General features: G+C 39.5%; 1 protein-coding gene across 1 annotated transcript in view; it reads right to left on the reverse strand.

Moving 5' to 3' along the window:
* Positions 1 to 5,853: 5,853 nt before the first annotated feature.
* LOC149323707 (serine palmitoyltransferase 1) overlaps positions 5,854 to 20,438 on the reverse strand; it is a 42,158-nt gene continuing 27,573 nt past the window's right edge. The window contains exons 11-15 of the mRNA XM_089491287.1: positions 19,630 to 19,726; positions 16,021 to 16,075; positions 10,790 to 10,907; positions 8,499 to 8,572; positions 5,854 to 7,335 (exon numbers count right to left, since the gene is read on the reverse strand). Coding sequence (XP_089347413.1) covers positions 7,242 to 7,335; positions 8,499 to 8,572; positions 10,790 to 10,907; positions 16,021 to 16,075; positions 19,630 to 19,726 — 438 coding nt within the window. The 3' untranslated portion in view covers positions 5,854 to 7,241. The remainder of the gene's footprint in view (positions 7,336 to 8,498; positions 8,573 to 10,789; positions 10,908 to 16,020; positions 16,076 to 19,629; positions 19,727 to 20,438) is intronic.

Below are 20,438 nucleotides of genomic sequence, written 5' to 3' on the forward strand. Positions count from 1 at the left end.
GAACCTCTCCAGACAAGAAAAGGCTCTCTGAAATTCATAGGTTTTATTCCTTTACAAACAGTTTTTATTTTGGAGACCTACATGACATTGTCTCATCCCAAAGTATTTACTGGAAACTCCTGGCATTGCCAGGGGCTTTTCATTTCTATTCCCCAGGTCACTCTAAAATTAACTCAATATCTTCTGAAATGAAATATATCTCTACTTGGCTGTCTGTAAGTATCCCAGAACTAGATAAGATGTCTGCAATACATAGACACAGCTATTGTTTCCAGGACACTGATTTAACAGAGATCAAGCAAGGGAAAGAGGAATGTTTCATGCAAACAAAACAAGCCTAATGTTTAACTTGTACAGGTTGAATCTCCCTTATGTGGAATTCTGAAATCCAAAATCGTCCACATGAGTGGCTGTGATAATGACATCTATGCTTTCTGATGGTTCAGTGTACATACACTTTGCTTCATACACAATATTATTAAAAATATTGTGTACAAAATTACCTTCAGGCTATGCATATAAGTTTCATACAAAACATCAATGAGCCTCATGTTTAGACTCAAGTCCCATCTCCAAGATATCTCATATGTATATACGAATATTTAAAACATCTGAAAAAAAATCCAAAACACTTCTAGTCCCAAGCATTTCAGACAAGGGAGATGCAACCTGTATAATGTTTCTAATACACTTTAGCATTTTGAGCCCTGGTGGCGCAGTGGTTAAATGCCTGTACTGCAGCCATTCACTCAAAACCACAAGGTTGCGAGTTCAAGACCAGCAAAAGGGCCCAAGCTCGACTCAGGCTTGCATCCTTCCGAGGTCGCTAAAATGAGTACCCAGACTGTTGGGGGCAAATTAGCTTACTTGCTAATTAGCTTACTTGCTGTTCACCGCTATGATCTTTGGAATAGCGGTATATAAATAAAACAAATTATTATTATTATTATTATTATTATTATTAACTCCTGGATAAAAAAGGCTCAGTGGAAATGGCTGAAAATCAATTCCTGAAAAGTTTTATGAGTCTAGGTGTGACCTGTGATCAGTGGGCTGGAGTGGGGAAGAACACAAACAGAGTGAGTGAGGAAAACCCAAACTATTTCAAGAAAGAATTTGGATGCAGAATTGGAAATACACAAGGAAAATCAAAGCAAAAAGAACTGCAAAGGCTCACTACTTCCAGACTTTTTCCCTTGCTGAAGACAGTCCAAATATTATAGTCCATGATTCTATAACATACTCTCAGACATCTTCCTAGGAGAGCTGCTCCCAAAAAAAACGTTTCCAAAAGAAGTCTTATTTAACAGATGATTCATCCTGCCATTGAAAATGAATTACATAAATTTGCCATAAATTCCAGTTAGAGTGCTGACTAACCATGTTTTTTTTTTTGCCTTGGATTATTTCTACAGACAAATATCTTAAAACTCCCAGACTCACTCCTCAGTTTCATTTCTCAAAATATGTTAACACTGATCTCCAAAATGAAAGCCATTAAAAAAAAACCTTCACAGAATGTCAAATTGCACTTGGCAAAGAAAGATAGTAAATAAAGCTCAGGAAGAAAAGCAACATAAGATTACAGTATTAATATCCCAGTCACAAGGAAAGGCATTCCACATCCTTCGAGCCTCAGGAATCTCTCCAGCTAACTCTTCTCCTCCCCTTGGCCTCTTTTTAAATGTATGTTCCATTAGACCATATGATAATGAATTAGATATTTAATTATGCCTCCACTAAGGAGCAAGGCTTTTGGTTATTTAATGCCAATTAAGACAAATGCTATTTAAGAATAAGGGGTCCTTTAATGTTGTAGCAATCAGCTGTTTTGCAGTGAGTGGTGTTTTGGTCTGCTGCCATCTTTCCATGTCTCCAAGTATGGATAGATACACAATAGCCTTTGGATGGGTTATTAATGTACAAACAGGCATATTTATTTTCTTCCCTGTGTTGACTAAGAATGTAGCTACAATTAAGAGAATGGTTCTGTTTCTTGGCTTTTATGATTGTGCTTAAAACAATATTCAACCATCACCCTCATCTTTTTACCTCAAGGTGGGTTCCAATAAATATTTAATTATCCTGAAACAGAAACAGAAAATAGAAAGCAAGCAAGAAGAGAGAAAGTAGTCAGATATGCAAGTCCCAGTTGGGAGTCAAAGAGGGAAGCAATGAAGCAGAAGCTGCTAGTCAATTGCTGAATAGTATGTCAACACTTAGGTGAATATCATTGGCTCAGTAGGTCTAATCTAGGTGGGATTTGCAGTAGGATTTAGCCCCATGTCTTCTCAGGGAACCAGCAAGAGAATATTGAGATTTTATTCGGTGTTGTGAAAGCAGATATGGTAGGATTATCTTGGACAAGAAATACTCTTAAGGTGATTTTGTCTTCCTCTGAAATAGTATAGCCTACAGCACCTGGCATTCATTGGTGGTCTCCCATCCAAGTATTAACCAGGACTGATCCTACTTGGGGTTCATCTGCACTGCAGAAATAATGCAGTTTGACACTGCTTTGCTATGGCTCCTATGGAATCCTGGGATTTGTAGTTTGTTGCAACACCAGAGCATTCTGACAGAGGCAGCTAAATATCTCACAAAACTATTAATCCCAGAATGCCATTTTATTGAACCCTGGCAGTTAAAGTGGTGTCAAACTGCATTACTTCTGCAGTGCAGATGCAGCTTTAGTTTACAAGATTATGAGAGATCTGGTATCTTTTGAGTATTTAGACCTATTTCTACATTACTGAGTTTTCTTAAGCCAGTCTTATCCATTAGGAGGTAATGGCTTAGAAGGTACAGTGCTTTGCAAAATTGTTTTTTTCTTCTTCAGTTTTTGCTGTCTTTACAACAATGAATTCAACTGACATTGTTACCATTGTTACTGTGGCACAAAATTTAAGTAAACAAAAGCAAGGCAACACTTGTTGATAGCATAATCCCAGGGAAGTGAATATTTCCACAAGGTACTGTTATCTTATTTCTTGTAATTCATTATTTTTGGTGGTAACTACAATCAAACACAGGGGCCAGCATGGCATAGTGGTTTGAGCATCGGGACTACAACTTTTGAGAACAGGGTCTGAATCCATTCTCAGCTATGGAAACCCACCAGGTGGGTTTCTCAATCTCAGAGGGAGCAAAACCCATTCTGAACAACTTCTGACCAAAAAGAAAGAAAAAAGGAAAAGAGAAAAAGAAAAAAAGTGATAGGCCCACCATATATTGGAAACAACTTGAAGGCACACAACAAACCATCAAACACTATTGCTTCCCCGATTAATAAGGATTAATAAGTGTCCCTTTCTTTGCAAAAAAAGGGGGAAGGAGTTGACATGTCCAGTTATTTGTTGAAGAGCTGTCATCCCCAACTGAAAAATGACCCCAACATTTCCTTTACTCTTTCTTTAATGACTTGGAGGACAAAGTTGGGGGCATACTTATCAAATTTGCAGATGACACCAAATTAGGGGGAGTAGCTAATACCCCAGAGGACAGGATCAAGATTCAAAATGACCTGAACAGACTAGAAAACTGGGCCATAGCTAACAAAATGAAATTCAACACGGAGAAATGTAATGTACTGCACTTAGGGCAGAAAAACGAAAAGCACGGATATAGGATGGAGGACACCTGGCTGAATGAAACTACGTGTGAAAGGGATCTAGGAGTCCAAGTAGACCATAAGTTGAACACGAGTCAACAATACGATGCAGCAGCTAACAAGGCCAATGCGATTTTAGGCTGCATCAATAGAAGTATAGTGTCTAGATCAAGGGAAGTCATAGTGCCACTATATTCTGCTCTGGTCAGGCCCCACCTGGAATATTGTGTCCAGTTCTGGGCACCACAATTCAAAAAGGACATTGAGAAACTGGAGCGTGTCCAAAGGAGGGCAACTAAAATGGTGAAAGGTCTGGAAACCATGCCCTACAAGGAACGACTTAGGGAACTGGGGATGTTTAGCCTGGAGAAGAGAAGATTAAGAGGTGATATGATAGCCCTGTTTAAATATTTGAAGGGATGTCATATTGAGGGAGCAAGCTTGTTTTCTGCTGCTCCAGAGACTAGGTCCCGGAGCAATGGATGCAAACTGCAGGAAAAGAGATTCCACCTCAACATTAGGAGGAACTTCCTGACAGTAAGGGCTGTTCGACAGTGGAACAAAGTCCCTTGGAGTGTAGTGGAGTCTCCTTCCTTGGAGGTCTTCAAGCAGAGGCTGGATGGCCATCTGTCAGGGATGCTTTGATTGGGATTTCCTGCATGGCAGGGGGTTGGACTGGATGACCCTTGTGGTCTCTTCCAACACTATGATTCTATGATTCTAAACCAACATCGAGAATATGTGGCACGTGTGTTTTAAAACACACGGTAAATCAAGAGCTAAAAGAGAACATCTATAAGATGACATATAGGTGGCACCTGTCCCCACAAAAAATCTCTTTGATGTATAAAAATAATAATCCAGAATGTTGGAAGTGTTTAAAAGCAACAGGAACATACTATCATATGTGGTGGACGTGTGCGGCTGCTAAACAATATTGGCTGAAAATACATGAAATAATAACTAAGGAACTGAATATTCAAACACCATTTCTCCCTGAAATATACTTATTAGGTATGGTTGGAAAAAATCTGGAAAAACAATGTGGCAAAGTACTCTTCTATCTGCTTACATGTGCTAGAATTACGTATACGGGCATGTGGAAGTCTAACCAGATCCCATCTATGGAAAAATGGACAATGAAAGTCTTCCAAATGGCAGAGATGGACAGAATGACCTGCTGGATGAAGGATAAAAACGAAGAATCTATAAAGACAGAATGGGAGCCCTTTTATAAGTTCATAGAAAGGAAATGGAAAAATGTTATAGTAATATGATGTAACTATGCAACTATGTAAAAATGTAGAAATGTTTAAAATATAAGTAATTTGGTTAAAATACAAGCAATTTGAAACATGGTGAAAATTCAGATATATGCAATAATTTGTTTTGAAACTATTTTCAAGGGGGGACTTAAGTGAGAAGAGGAACTGAATGATTCTAAATATAGGAAAGCAAAATTGCTAGACTTAATTAAGAATAAATGTACATATCTCAGAAGCTAATGATTATTCTGAATTAGCTAGAAATAAGGGCAAACAAAATTTACTCATTAAGATAAGAGAACAAGGTCAATAAATGTTTAGAGGAAGCTATAATATATATACATATATATATACAGTTAATGAAAACACTCTTTCTGTGAAGGAGACATCAGAAAATGCATTCTAGATAATACAAAGGGGAAAAATTATTCATCTGTACAGAGCTCTCCACAGTTGGAAGTACAATTTATGTTAAATGTAATTTTAATATAAGGTCTGTATTTGTCTTTGAAAATTTGTTGAGGTGTCAGTAGTTATATATGTTGGGTTAGATTAGGTAATGTCATATGTTTATATGTTATATGTTTGTCAAAAAATGCAAAAAATAATAATAATAAAAAAAAGAGAATATGTGGCACATCTATAGATTGCAACGACGATGGGGTTTTCTTGGCAAGATTTGTTCAGAGAGGGTTGCCTTTGCTTTCCCGTGAGGATGAGAGGGTGACTTGCCCAAGGCCACTCAGTGGGTTTCCATGGCTGAACAGGGATTTGCGTCATACTCTCAAGACATAGCCCAATGATCAAACCACTACAACTGCTGGCTCCCTACTTTGTATTACTTCACACTTGATGAGAGACATGGATACAGCAGTGAAGACAGACAATTACTGTGCAACATCAAGTAGAATATGAGGAAATAAGTAGACAAAACACTGGATCAAATATATATTTTTATTTAAAAAATAATAAGTCTCAAATATAGCACTGGAATCCACATAGCAGCAACCAAAAAAAGGCACAAGAGTGTAGAAACAACAAAGATATGATTGAATGTCTTCAAAGCAATCTTTGACAGAAATTTGGAGCACTGGAACATATGATAATTCAGATTACATAAATTACAGCATGCCAACTTTCCTGAAGGTTGAGAGAAGGACAAAAGATAACTGACATACTATAATTTCTGTAATATGAACAGTTACATCTTATCTGCACCCACCAGTAAATCTTTATCATGGACCTTAATGAAGGCCACAAAGCAATACTTTCTGGATAGATAATTTGGAGCTTTTGGATTTCAGAGGGATGTGTGCCCTTGAAATGAAACATAAGCAATTGCAATTTGCGATGCCCAGAAATACTGATGACCAAATGTGCACAATACAAAGTTCATGACCAAATGAACATGTTTATGAATTTTCAGTGTGTGGTGAAAGATCATGTACTCATTCAAATGAAGGCATCAGATCTCTGTGTGAGCTTTTAGTACACAGACAAATCACACATGCTGATCTTGCTTACTTTCCATGCAGAGGGTATCTCCCTGTAGAAATTCCTGTGTGCTCAATCCATTAATTAATGATAATTCCAAGTTTCTCTTATAACTTCCATATCTGCACAGCATTAGTGACTGGGGCACTAGCATAATGGCTAAATGTATGATCAAATCAATGCAGAGGTCAACTTATATTGGTATGAGGCAGTGCCATGAGATGTGATGCTTGATGTAAATTTGACAAACTGCTTGAGAACTGCCTCTGAGAATTTCAAAAATCAAAACATCTTTTTTTAAAAAATTAGTGTATAAATTCCCACATACCCAGTGTAATAAAAGGTATATAAGTACATAATTCAAAAGAAGGATCCCATAATAGCATTTTAACTATCCAGCTCAACAATAACAGGAACTTTTGTGTGTGGAAAAGATGTTATTTTCAATATTTTCATTAATTGTGGCATAGTTAAATTAAGAATATTCTTTAAGTTTTCATATTCTTTTCATGCTCATTAGCATTACACATAAACCCTCAAAAATAGCTTGTTTTATTTAACACATTTAGAGAATTATGGAAAGGAATTATGCTCTTATAAGAACTGAAGTGAAAAGAATGTAAAATACCAGCGTAACAATGATCTCCAGTTTAAACAATGCATAAAAATAGAGCTGAATTCTGTACATACAGTGTATGTTTAGTATTTCCACATCTGTGACATATTTTTATTCTGGAATGACTCAGTGGAAGTCAAGGTTTCAGTTCCATTAGATGATGCTGAAGAACCTTTGGAGTGCAAGCCAATTTATTGCACAGTAGTAAACAGGTGTCCACTGTTCTGTGAGCAATAAACATCCACCTTTGTAGGCCTCAGTTCAGCACACACTCAGCAGCTTCCCTGATCAGCGAGGCAGCTGTGTCCAGCTCCTGTTCCGTTTGCTCTACTGTCACTACAACCCGAATGCTGGTAGGGGCAAAAACGGTCAATTCATTCTTGTTACTGCACAACAAAGATTCTTTCAAATATGCATACTGGTGAAGGCAGATCTGGTTATGTTGATGTCATATAATGAAGACATATTACTGATGTACTGGAATATGTGCTGTCAATGAAATTATTTGGAAACTTCTGTTGGTGCAGAATACTGCAGCCATAATTTTGACCAGCTCCAAGGGTCATGTTGTGTGACTTCTTCATAGTATCACTGTATTGGCTACTGGTTTGTTTCTGGGTACAAATCAAGGTGGTAGTTCTTACCTAAAAATGCCAAATGGCTCAGGAGTAAGTGACCTGAGGGACAGTCTCCTCTCATGTGAATTTGCCTGCTACATAAACAGTTGCTACAACTCTCTTGTGTGTACCAAGGCTGTCTGAGATATGTTTGTGGGAACACATAAAAGGGCTTCTTGTGTTATAACTTTTGGCATCAGCAACGTTATTCTTAACAGTGCTTTTCTGATGCCTGAAGACATTACACTTTCATCATTCTCTTAATACTGTTGCTGTTGTTATCAAGTATTATCTGTTTTTCACTTGCTATTTGTATTTATTGCTTTTTATGAATTTCAAGATATGGATTATTCAGATTGCAGTTCTGACATGTTTCTAAGAACATGAGTGAGATGGTTTCATATGTAGGAAATGCATATATATGCTTTGATTTAAATTTCCTGCATGGCAGGGGGTTGGACTGGATGGCCCTTGCAGTCTCTTCCAACTCTATAATTCTATGATTCTATATCATAACAATCTTAGATATCACCTGTAACTGTCACAATGCTTGCAGAATGGTAAAGTGCCAATCTACAAGACAATCAGCAAACCTTTTAAGAGAGTTTACCTATTCAAGTAGAGCAATATATTGTAATAAAACAATTATCTTTATAATCCAGAGGTGCAGATGGAAATTACAGTAAACTACTCATTCCAGTCAACATGTGATTAGATATACACTGGAGCTCAATAGCTTTGCTCTGTTAGAAAGGTAGCAGTGCTAATACTACTACTACTAGTTGTTGTTGTTGTTATTATTACTATTATTATTGATCAGGCCATAGGCCATTTCCATACAAAGTGAATGAAATAAAAAAGTACATCATGGAATAGAAAGGTTAATATTTACTAACCTGGGTGGTGGAAGAAATTTTTCTTCTTTCTCCAGATAGCGAGCCTGAGTTAATGCAATACCTCTGTTCATACACTGGGAGGACAGACACACAACCAAAAACACAATGAACAATATCCAATACCATACAGATGGGTCAGCACTTATTCCTCCTCCATCAGTCCTCACTATTCCTTTCTTTAGATTAAACAAAATAATTTACTCACATTTGCATTTAATGCTTAATCATAGTTTAGGAGTTCCAGCTCCTCTCTTCCCTCTCCTCTGCTTCTGCTTACTACTAACTATAGTTTCCAATAATGTTTGTGCACAGAGAAAACTGTGGTTGCCTAACCCCAGAGGCAGGTCAAAGGCCTTTCCTCCATCTTAATTGGTGCCACTCTGGCCTAAGAGGGAGAGAAGAAGAGACAGATACAGCTCCACTATGCCTATCCCAAGAGCCAGATGAAAGGCGCTCCCTCCATTCCTAATGCCACCACACCAGCCTGAAGGGAGAGAACTAGCAGTATCTGCTGGACTTGATCCCCTTCATTACTGCCATTCCTTGCTTTTGCCTCATGTCTTTTTAGATTGTAAACCTGAGGGCAGGGAATTGTCAAATTAGTAATCTGTAAACCACTCTGAGAGATTTGTGGCTGAAGACAGGGGTACAAACAAACAAAATTTTACTGCAAAGCTTATCAACTGTAAGCCTTCCAGATGGACTGGACTTCATCCTGAATCTCTTATCATTGCCCATTCTAGCTTGGGGCTTCTGGAAGCTGATAGCCAAAACACCTGGAAGGCGAAATTTTGAGAACCTGTTTTACTGAAACAAGACAACTTCTAAAAATATAGAATTATCTTAGTTTCTAATCCTCATAGAAATTGTATCAGGGGAACAGCAGTGTGAGCTCATAAACCTGAGGTTTATTCACTTAATAATAAACCACTGATGGTCAGCCATACCTTTTTTTACAAGTTGGAGTACAATTCAGAAGCACCTTGGGCTCATTTGACTGCTCTCCCTGATTAGAACAATGCCTGAACTAGACACTTGTAGTTTATGCAAATAGGAACTTGCAGAATTTAACAACTGACACTACAAAGAGGACATGCAGAAACTCAAAACTTGATTCAGCTATCACCATGTGATATCTGAAAGATACAGTTAGATAGTAGACAGGGAATAATGTTCTAACAGGTCCTTTGAGAATGACCTAATTAGGTAATCATTTTCAAACAGATCTAAGATTCTTCCCCTTCCTGCCCTATGCCCTACCCAGCAAGCCCTTTGGGTTCTTAAATTTTAAATTTTTAATACAATTCTGGAGGTATGCTCATTTTTGAAAAAGAAAGAAATAGTAAGAAAGTAAAAAAGAAAAGAAAAACAATCTGCTCTGGAATAATGAGGGGGAGGGGGAGAGGAGAACACACTAACACCATGTAACTGCCCGATACTAGAATTGTCACAAGAGGAAATTACCACCTGCGGATTAACACTATATAGCAGAGTGTTTGCAATCTTACTGATGGTATTCCCTGTCAGTGACAAGGCGTGCTGCAACAATGCTTTTGAGGGCAAGTCAGCAATAAAATGGAGATGGTGTTGTGTTATAAATATCGCCGAAGGCGCTATTTTCCAACTGTAATAGTGGTTTAAAAGCCATGTGTGATAATGTCCTGAGTCAATGCAAAGAATTTAGTTCACTGGTGGTATGCAGTAATTTATGGAATAGAGAAAATGAAAGTTTGAACTGTGTATGTTACACTAGCATTACAGGGTGCATTGAAACTCTGATTTCATATAATGTCTGAATTCACAATTTACCCTGGCATTTAAAGAGTAAATTTGATCTCCAAATTCAGAAATGTCACACAGTAGAAACACTACTTCGACTGTATTCCTTCAATATTTCAAATACAGAAACTTTGTGTCTGTTTCCTTTCCTAATCCCTGCTAAGTGAAATCTGAGCTAGGAAACATATAGCCTAGTTCTCAGTTCCCACAAGATCAATTCAGACTACAGTTGGATAGTTGTGTTTTGTAGCAATGCTGTCCAGGGAGCACAAGATCACACAGCAGATCTGAACATCTGGGTTCTCCTCCTAGCATGCTCATACTTAGGATTGCCTTTGAAATGCCTCATTAAAAAATGATCAACTGTAGTTAAATGTTGTGCCCCTGTGCTACTTTTCAAATGTCATTTAACTTCAGCTCCTAAAGCAATTCAAGAAGACATGGTTGATAAATACAGTACATCATATTCCTTCAATGGTAAGTATTCTAGCATTCTCAAAAGGAAATCTTACATAATCTACAATTTCCTTCAGTAATCTCACATCACCCTCACGAGTTCCAGTGCTTTCTTCCAACTGGAGGTGCAATGCAGGAGAAACCAACTGTCCCACAACTCGCAGTCCAGGAATCCTACACAAAGCAAAACATCAGAAACATCAACATATCCAGCAGTAACTGAACAAAAATGGTGTTTCTGTCTAGTTAGCATTAATTTTGCTATAACAGGGAACTGAATGTAATATAACTACTTCTTTTAGTGTAAGAGCAAACACCTGGAACTAACCGGATGTGTCATAACTTTTGTGACAAGCAAACACGCAGAAAACTTTTCAATTTTTCCTTTTCATTTATTTTTTTCATATCCACACCAACCTACATCAGCATTCAAAATAAATAACCAGGGAAGTGGTACAACTTTCCTACATAATTAACATCACTTGTTCAAATATTCTACTTGAGCAAGATGTTTTCCTAGATCAGACCAATTTCCTCATACTCCTTTGGCCTAAATATATCAGCATTCATAATAAATTTTAGGAGCATAGCATCATAACTTTTGCTAGAGAAAGATAACTTTCTTCGGTTAGACCAACGATTACCTTTCCATGACATCACTAAACAGTCCCATTATGACTTGTTTCCCATACACAGTCCAGCTGCTTAAATGAGTTTCTGATCTAGCTGCCAAACATTTTGAGAAAGATAAAGTAACTGGGTGTCTTAAGATACTAGGGTTTCCTAATGTGCCCAAATGATCAGGCCTTGAACCTGTTTGTACTTTTTTTGGCTGAAAAAATCCCCCACTGGCCTCTAGGAGCTATTTCACTAGATTTTGGGAATCATAGAATCATAGAGTTGGAAGAGACCACTAGGGCCATCCAGTCCAACCCCCTGCCATGCAGGAAATCCAATTCAAAGCATCCCTGACAGATGGCCATCCAGCCTCTGTTTAAAGACCTCCAAGGAAGGAGACTCTATCACCCTCCGAGGGAGTGCATTCCACTGTCGAACAGCCCTTACTGTCAGGAAGTTCCTCCTAATGTTCAGGTGGAATCTCTTTTCCTGTAGCTTGCATCCATTGTTCCGGGTCCTGTTCTCTGGAGCAGCAGAGAACAAGCTTGCTCCCTCTTCAATATGACATCCTTTCAAATATTTAAACAGGGCTATCATATCACCTCTTAACCTTCTTTTCTCCAGGCTAAACATCCCCAGCTCCCTAAGTCGTTCCTCATAGGGCATGGTTTCCAGACCCTTCACCATTTTTGTCGCCCTCCTTTGGACACGCTCCAGTTTCTCAATGTCCTTTCTGAATTGTGGTGCCCAGAACTGGACACAATATTCTAGGTGGGGCCTGACCAGAGCAGAATACAGTGGCACTATTACTTCTCTTGATCTAGACACTATACTTCTATTGATGCAGCCTAAAATAGCATTGGCCTTTTTAGCTGCCGCATCACACTGTTCACTCATGTTCAACTTGTGGTCTACTTGGACTCCTAGATCCCTTTCACACGTAGTTTCATTCAGCCAGGTGTCACCCATCCTATATCTGTCCCCTTTGGCCTGTTTTAGGCCAAGAGAGGGAGGTTTCCAAACCAGACATGACTGCTGATAATTTCCTGCTTGGGAAGGTCCTCTCACTGGTCTACTAAAACAAGGCAATGGGACCTCAAAATATCATCCTGAAGAATGAAGGAAGCAATTCCAGCATAGTATAGTGTGTGTGTGTGTGTGTGTTCACAAGTGCATCTGACTGAGACCTTTTTAAGAGGGAAAGGCAGAAGGCATCGGAGGAAATGCAGTCCTCTATTTTGTAAATTATCAGTTGCCAGGCATAAACCTTATAGATTTCCTTGATTTTTAGAATCCCTGATTTTGATTTGATTTAAAAGTTGTAATCCCTTGAAAAAGGCCGTAAGAATATTTCCAGGCCAAGCCTGTTTTCAATATTAAATCATCTTTCTTTTCAACGTCTTGAGATTTTGTCTCTTCTCCACATTACATTTATTGTATGTTATCACTCCTCTCAGCTTTTGTTTTGCTTTATTGACAAGACAACTTCTGACTGGGCAAGTGGAAAATGCCCTCAGTAAGAGACCAAAAACTAATTAAATAACTAAATAATTAAGACTTATAGTTGACTTCAACAGCACTCATAAAAACACTATTTTTGCAAAAGAGGTCAATAATCATCTGTAGAGAAAACTGTTTCCAAAAGCTAAATCTAATGTTTCTTGGAAAGTATATTGTTTTAAGTTTCCAACCCTGCAACAGTTTGTTCTGAAAGGCATTTAAAGAAAGGAATGCCTATATTTGGGAAACAGTGTAAAACAACTACTATCCAGTCACAAGCCAAATCAACCAAGCAACTCTAAGCCCAAAATATAATTCACTAAGATGATTTAAATATAAATATGTAAGGAGCCTGTGTGTTTCAAATCTTCAAACAGGGTGTTTATTAATTAACCAGAAAAATCAATGTTTTTCTTCATATGACTCAGGAACAAGCCCAATGGTTTTGTCTATTGAAAGAAGCAAAATGCTTAAGTTTCATGTTGAATTTTGACAGGTGTAAATCAAAATACAGTGGGCCCTCTCCTTATGCGGGGGGATCCATTCCAGATCCCCCCGTGTAAGGGAAAATCCACCTATGCTTGAGCAACATAGGAAATAATGGGGCTCGTGCATGTGGTGGAGCGGTGCACGCGTGCCATGGGCACAGATGCCATTGTTTCCCTCCCCAAGAGGTTTCTGCGTAAGCTGGAAGGTGCATAAAATGCATCCACGCATAGCACGGGTGCACTGTATACAATTAGCACTGTTTCAGAAAAAAAATAGGGTGCAAAAGAAACATTGATACTTTAAAGTCAGGAACTACATGGAACACAAGAGAATTCAAAGTTGATGTTTGCAAATTTTGCCTGAACAGTGACTTCTGACAAATGAATTATTAATTTCTAGTGGTGCTATACAAATCCCAAATGGATATATAGGTTCCCTTTGTCTGTTACTTAAAATAAACCACCACTTGAGTTATGTACATATCCAGTAATAAGCAAAGCCAACAGCCAGGCATAATTCTTTCAAACAAAAAATCTATTAATACTTGTGTTAGAAAAGAGGGGCTAGCTTAATAAACCACTCATATTCTAAAAGCTATTTAATATAGGAAAACAGTATCTTGGAATTTGACATTATCTATTCACACACACATACACCAAAAAACAAAACAAAACAACCAAGTTAGAAGAAATGCAATAAAAGTATGAGCTTAAAGTTTAAGGTAAAACCAGAAATAAGTAGATAAATAACAGGTACATGCCTGGAGAAAAGGGAATCTAGGGCGCTTTACTGAGCACCCAAAAAGGGCGCTCTGCCGGCGCCTATGTTTGCTGCGCCAGGGAACCGCAGCGTACAAACCGCACGATTCCCTGGCGCAGCAAAAACAACCCGCAAAAAGCGGGTTCTTTTTGTGGTGTGGTTATGACGCCGCAAGGCACCAATGGCGCACTTGCGGCATCATTGCCGTGACGCGCGGAAGCTAAGCATCCGCGACATCAAAATGGTGGCGCCCATGTGTATAGGGCACTGCCATTTTGACGTACCCAGTACATCCTAGGGGTGAGGCCTTATTGGACGTTGCATCCTCGGCCAACCCCTAGGACATACTGGGGGTGTGGCAAAGGCCCATGTAGAACGGGCCAATGAATTAATAGAATTTAAGAATAGACTCTGTTGCTAAGATCTGCTCTGTAACTCAAAAAAAGATGTCTCAATCCAAGGATCGATATGCAAAGGAGTAGTATTGTACCTTTGAGACTAAGTGAGTGAAAGTAAGAAATGTAGTATGCCATGAAACCTTTTGTTGTTGTTGTTCAACTCGTTGTTGATGGACTGGAATTTGTAGATATACAGTGGGCCCTTCCTATATGTGGGGAATCTGTTCTGGACACCACCACCACCACCCCACCACTCACGTATGAGAAAAAACGTTTAAGGTGAAAGCCCATTTATTCTTATGGTAGTGTGCTCCGGCTTGCCCCATTTTGTCCTATGGGGCTTGCTGTACATGTAAGCTCAAAGCCATGTACAGCAAGCCCGCGTATGGTGTGCACACTGTATTACAATTCTGCTATTTCTCTTTGCAAACTTCCTTTGGATTTTGTTATTTATTTGTTCAAGAATCTCTTTTGCTGTTTCTGTATTTCTCTGCTTTAGTCACTGAACAAACAAACAAAAACAAAAAAAATTAAAAAGGAAGACTGAAGAGAGAAACAGCAGAAGTTTTTGGTGGGTTAGGTGAACAAGACCCCCACTAATGTGGAAAATTTGCAAATAAGGCAAACCCCTCCGACCTCCTCCTACGATGCCCGGGACATCAGAGGAGGCGATATATCTACAAACTCCGGGCCATCAACAGCAGGTTGAACAAAGACAACAGTTTCTGGCACATTACACATATCATAACGCTAGTTAACTCCCCAACCTTCATGAGAGTTCTCTTGGTCAGTTCATCACATCTCCTTTCTGGTTCCCCAGCCAGCATCACACTACATTCCAACAACATCCACCAACATTCAAAAGGCTTTAGGCAATGTTCTTCCTCCTGCCTCTGACCCTCAATGACTGTAGTTAAAATTGAATTGGTCTCTGCATCACCATATCCACTAGTTTTGCATTTCTATTGCTATTCACATAGCCCACTTATGAAGGGCTGTTCCTCAACACTTCACTCCATGCTTCTGAAGAAATAAATTGAAGTCTATGAAAGCTTATCCTACCAATGTCTTCTTTGAGATATTTAGGCCCTGTACAGACCGGCCTGAAAGGCCAGCCTGGGGACGGAGTCAGGGTGTCACGTCCAGATGACACACTCCCTGACTCCATCCCAAGGGCACCATGATGCTGTAAACCACTCCACATGGCACATGGCATCATGGCGCTCCTCCGGCGCTGCATCTGTACGATGCAACGCTGAAGGAGCTCTGCCAAGGCATGCTGCTGTGGCTATGGCACCTTTGGAGGGTGCCAAAAGGAGCCTTTTTTGTGGCTCCTTTTCGCACCCTCGAAAGGCCAGATCAGGGCTGGGAAAAGGGAGGCATATCAATGCAACAAATAAATAAATGGGAAGAGGTGTATTTCATCAGTGGCTCAAACAATATTAGAGCTTATTCTAATGTTTGCACAATTGTGCATGACTGTGCACTCTTTAGAAGTCATTTAGAAGTCATAGAGCACTTACCTTTGCAAAGCTTTGTGCATTTGCTTACATTTTTGTTGTAAAACCTGAAAAATGCCTAGGGAGAAAAGGAAAAAAATAAGTTTCAGTTTTAGTATCTAAGCTGAAAGTAATTTCAGGAGCTATTTAGGTCTAGTCCTGGAGTTTTCCCAGGTTGTCACAGGTCATAAGGGAAACAAATAGGGGTGGGGAGCCCTATTGGCTTTCATCTGAACAAACCTGCAAGCTTCAGATTCAGCTACAGAGAACAAATGACAGATAGGTTTGAAAAGAAAGGGTGGTTACAGAAGCATGTCAGCAGTGACATGATTTGCCATTACTACTACCCACACTGTCCTTTCAGAGTGTAGGAGCAGTCACAGAAAAAGCTCTGCCCTGCATTCCCACCAGATGTGCCTATGAGGGTGGTGGGATTGAGAAAACTGCCTTTTACATATGGGAAGATAGTCTTTCACATAACCTGGACATGAGCTGTATATAGCTTTATAAGTCATAATCAGGACCATGAATTGTGCCTGGAAACAGAATGGCAGCCAATGGAGTTATTGTAACAAAGAGTTACATGTTCCCTGTATGCAGCTCCTGTTAACAATTTGGCTACAGCTCATTGGACCAGATGAAGCTTCTGAACACTCTTCAAAGGCAGTCACACAGAGCATGTGGCAGTAATACAAACGGGATGTATCTAAGAAATGCGTCACCATGGCCAAATCAGACATCCAAAGGAAAAGAAACAATTGGCACAACAGTTTTAATTGTGAAAATGCACTCCTAGCAACTGTTGAATCCTTAGCATCTATATTCAACACTGAATCCAGGAATGCATCCAAACTTTGTTTTTCTGGAGAGTGTAACTCCATCCAGCACAGGCTTAATCCATATGGCAGCCAAACTGTAAAATATATTTCAGGTGCAGTCATCTCAGATTTCTATGATGCAATTCTATGTATCTGGTGAGAGCCACAGAATCCCTGCTTGGCAAGGAAACCCACTGGGTGGCCTTGGGAAAGTCACACTCTCTTAGCCTCAGAGGAAGACAAGAGCAAATCCATTCTGAATAAATCTGGCCAAGAAACCCGTGATAGGGTCACCCTAAGTCAGAAAGGCACACAAGCCCCCAACACACACACACAGCCTACTGAATATGAGCAGCGAGGAAGCTGCTGCTCTCACATGCAATAGCTGTGGTATGCTTGTGCTTTTGCCGGTGGATGTGGGTGACTACGCCTACAGGAAGTACAAGTTGGTTGCCCTGTTGGAAGAGAAGGTCCAGAAACTTGAAGCCTGAATATCTACTCTTCATCCCCATCAGCAAAATAGGGAGCATGAGGTTTTCTTGGACAGAGCAAAGCAGACTGTCCTGGATGAGGAACACATAAGGGATGTCTCTGTGGAGGTAATCAGTTCCCAAACACAGGAGTAGACATTTGGATGATTGTAACACATTAAAGAAGAAAGCGCAGGGATCATTCTGTAAGTCTGGAGCTACAGAATCAATTTCAGCTCTTCCCTTATCAGTGATGTCAAGCAACAGGAACAAGAATAGCAGTGCTGGTCCTCAAAGAACGTGCAGATGACATCAGAAGATTCAGCACATGGAATGGCCTCTGACAATCTTAGAACAGACATGTGGGAGTAGTGGGGGATTTTCTGCTGAGGGGAACAGAAGCATTGGTTTGCAGGCCTGACGGGATGTCTTGATAGGCATACTGTCTCCAAAAATCCATGATGTAACAGAAAGGCTGACTAGATGCAACAAGCCCACTTGACAAGCCCCATATTCCATATGGGTACCAACAACACTGCAAGGCATAGCCTTCAGAGTATCACAAGGAATGATGAGGCTCTGGGTTGGAAGCTGAAACATGCATAAGCTGTCATTTCATCTCTCCTCCCAGTTAAAGAACATGATCCAAAAAAATAGTGGAGGTGAACAACTGGCTTGGCACATGGTGTCTCCAGGAACAATTGGACCATGGTCTGTGGTTTCACGAAGTTGAACTTGCTGAACCTCACAGCAGTTGGCAGAAAGGTTTTTTGCTAGGAGTCTTACAAACCTGAGCAGAAGGTCTTTAAATTGAGTTATGTAGGGGAGGACGATAGCATTCTTGAGGGCAGGAATTCATCAAGTGTGGGAAATAAGTATGCCTGAATGCTAAAGTGAGAAATGGGAAAACAATACAAGAACTCAACAGTGGAAAGAAAAAGTCTTGAACAAGCAGCTAAGAACACTGACCTATTGTCTTGGATGTCTCTACACTAATACAGAGCATGGGAAATAAACAGGATGAACATGGAACTCTTAACACAAGAAAGCAAATACAGTGTAACAGGCATCACTGAAACCTGGTGGGATAATTCTCATGATCAGAATATAGTAATAGAGGGTTATAACCTATTTCTGAGAAATAGGCTAAGTAGGAAAGGAGAAGTAGCAGAATTATGTCAAGGATGTTTACATCTTTGAAGAGATTAATGATGTTTATCCTGTAAACCAGGTTGAGAGAATCTGGGTAACATTAATGGGGAGAGAAACCAAGATGTCTTTGTGGGAGTCTACAGACCTCCAGGCCAGAACAAGGTCTTGGATTATGTCTTCCTGGAACAGATAACCAAGCAGTCACAAAGGAGCACTGTAATAGTAATGGGAAATTTCAACTATCCTGATATTTGTTGGAAGTCAAACTCTGCCAGGCATATAAGATACAACAAATTCCTCATTTGTATTGGAGACAATTTCCTTATCCAGAAGTTGGAAGAGGCAACAATTTTAGATCTGATCCTAACCAACATTGACCTGGTTACTGGGGTGGAAGTGGTGGGGACCTTAGGCAGGAGTGATCATGTTCTCCTGGAGTTTGTTTTACTGTACAGTGTAAAGGAGAAGCCAAACATAGCTAGATACACATTCTAGTCTTTAACAAAGCTGATTTTAGGGAAATAGTGTGATCCCAAATGAGAAGGAAGTTGGCGATGGATGCAAATTTCTTAAAAATGAGATACTGAAGACATGATTTCAAACAATTCCAGTGAGGAGGAAAAAAATGGGAGGTGCCTAAAGAAACCAGGATGGATGTCTAAAGAACTTTCAACTCAACATGAATTAATAGTGATGCAGCAGCTAAAAATGCCAATGCAATTCTAAGCTGCATCAATAGGAGTATACTGTACAGGTTGTTGGGAAGTAATAGCACCATTCTATTCTGCTTTGGTCAGACCTCACTTGGAATACTGTGTCTAGTTCTGGAAACCATATTGGCAAGCTGGAATAAATCCAGAGGAGGGTGACTAAAATGGTAAAAGGTTTGATTGTGGTCATTATTTTGCACACTGTGAAACACCTGCCACTTGCTGCCCAATTATCTAGTGTGGGGGAAGTATCTTAGATGTCTTTTTGGGATTTTGTCATGCTGAGCAATCTGGTACTGTCTGCAAGCGTCTTTCCAGATAAATTCAGACAAAATTATTTTGAACAATATCAAATGTGAATTGCCAGTCCAATCCTTTGCAGAATTTATGTAGTATGTCAATAACAAGATACGGATTTTTACTCATCTCAGTTACTTTTGTATTGCTTGAAATATATGTAAAGGAAATTCTGAAGAATGATACCTGAGTTTTCTTCCATGATATTGAGGCCCTCTATGGCAGCAGCTGCTAATAGGGGAGGCAAGGAGGCCGAAAAGCAGTAACCCTGACCTGACAATCTCTGAAAGGAAATACAGTAAAACATGAGCAAACCTGCCAGAATCTCTTATACAGTGAACAAGGTGAATTTATATAAATGTTTAGTTCCCCTAGTCCCAAGATCTAATTACTTCAAATCTGATTCTATGTCCACCTTGACAATGTCTGTGTATATATGCTATGGCTTGTTGGATCAGAAACTTACCCGCCAAGGAATACAATATGATTCATTTTACGATCCATATTTCTTTGGATTTACAGTAGCACAATGAGTTTGGGTGCTGGCACTGCAACAGGAGAACTTACTGCGAACCATCAAAGCTGTCTGTCTTACATGCTTTAAGACATCTTCAGTCTTAATAGCCCTGTGCCTACAATAACTGTAGCTATGAAACCAAGAGAAAACAGTTTTGAAGTTTTTCCCCTATGCCAAAATCATTTCTTCTAGTTCTTCTAATACACTTCTTCTCCTCACACCCTACTGGGTGAACTGCTTCCCATGTACAGACTCCAGGGAATTCAGGCATAATGGGGCAAAACATTAAAAGCCTCTGTATACCATGATAGCACCAACTCCCCAACCATCTCCCCAAGCAATAAATGTCGAGGCACTATCCTCCTGGGACTGTCTCCTGAGTGATGGAGATCTTACTTGATAAAATGAAGAGTATATTGCATTCAATTATCACCAGTGTTAGGAAGAGTGACAGGATATACTCCCTGACTTTTGTTGG

Source organism: Sceloporus occidentalis, unplaced genomic scaffold (assembly GCF_023333645.1).
Source record: "Sceloporus occidentalis isolate IW3139 unplaced genomic scaffold, rSceOcc1.0.p SCAF_1, whole genome shotgun sequence".
NCBI classification, from domain to species: Eukaryota; Metazoa; Chordata; class Lepidosauria; order Squamata; family Phrynosomatidae; genus Sceloporus; species Sceloporus occidentalis.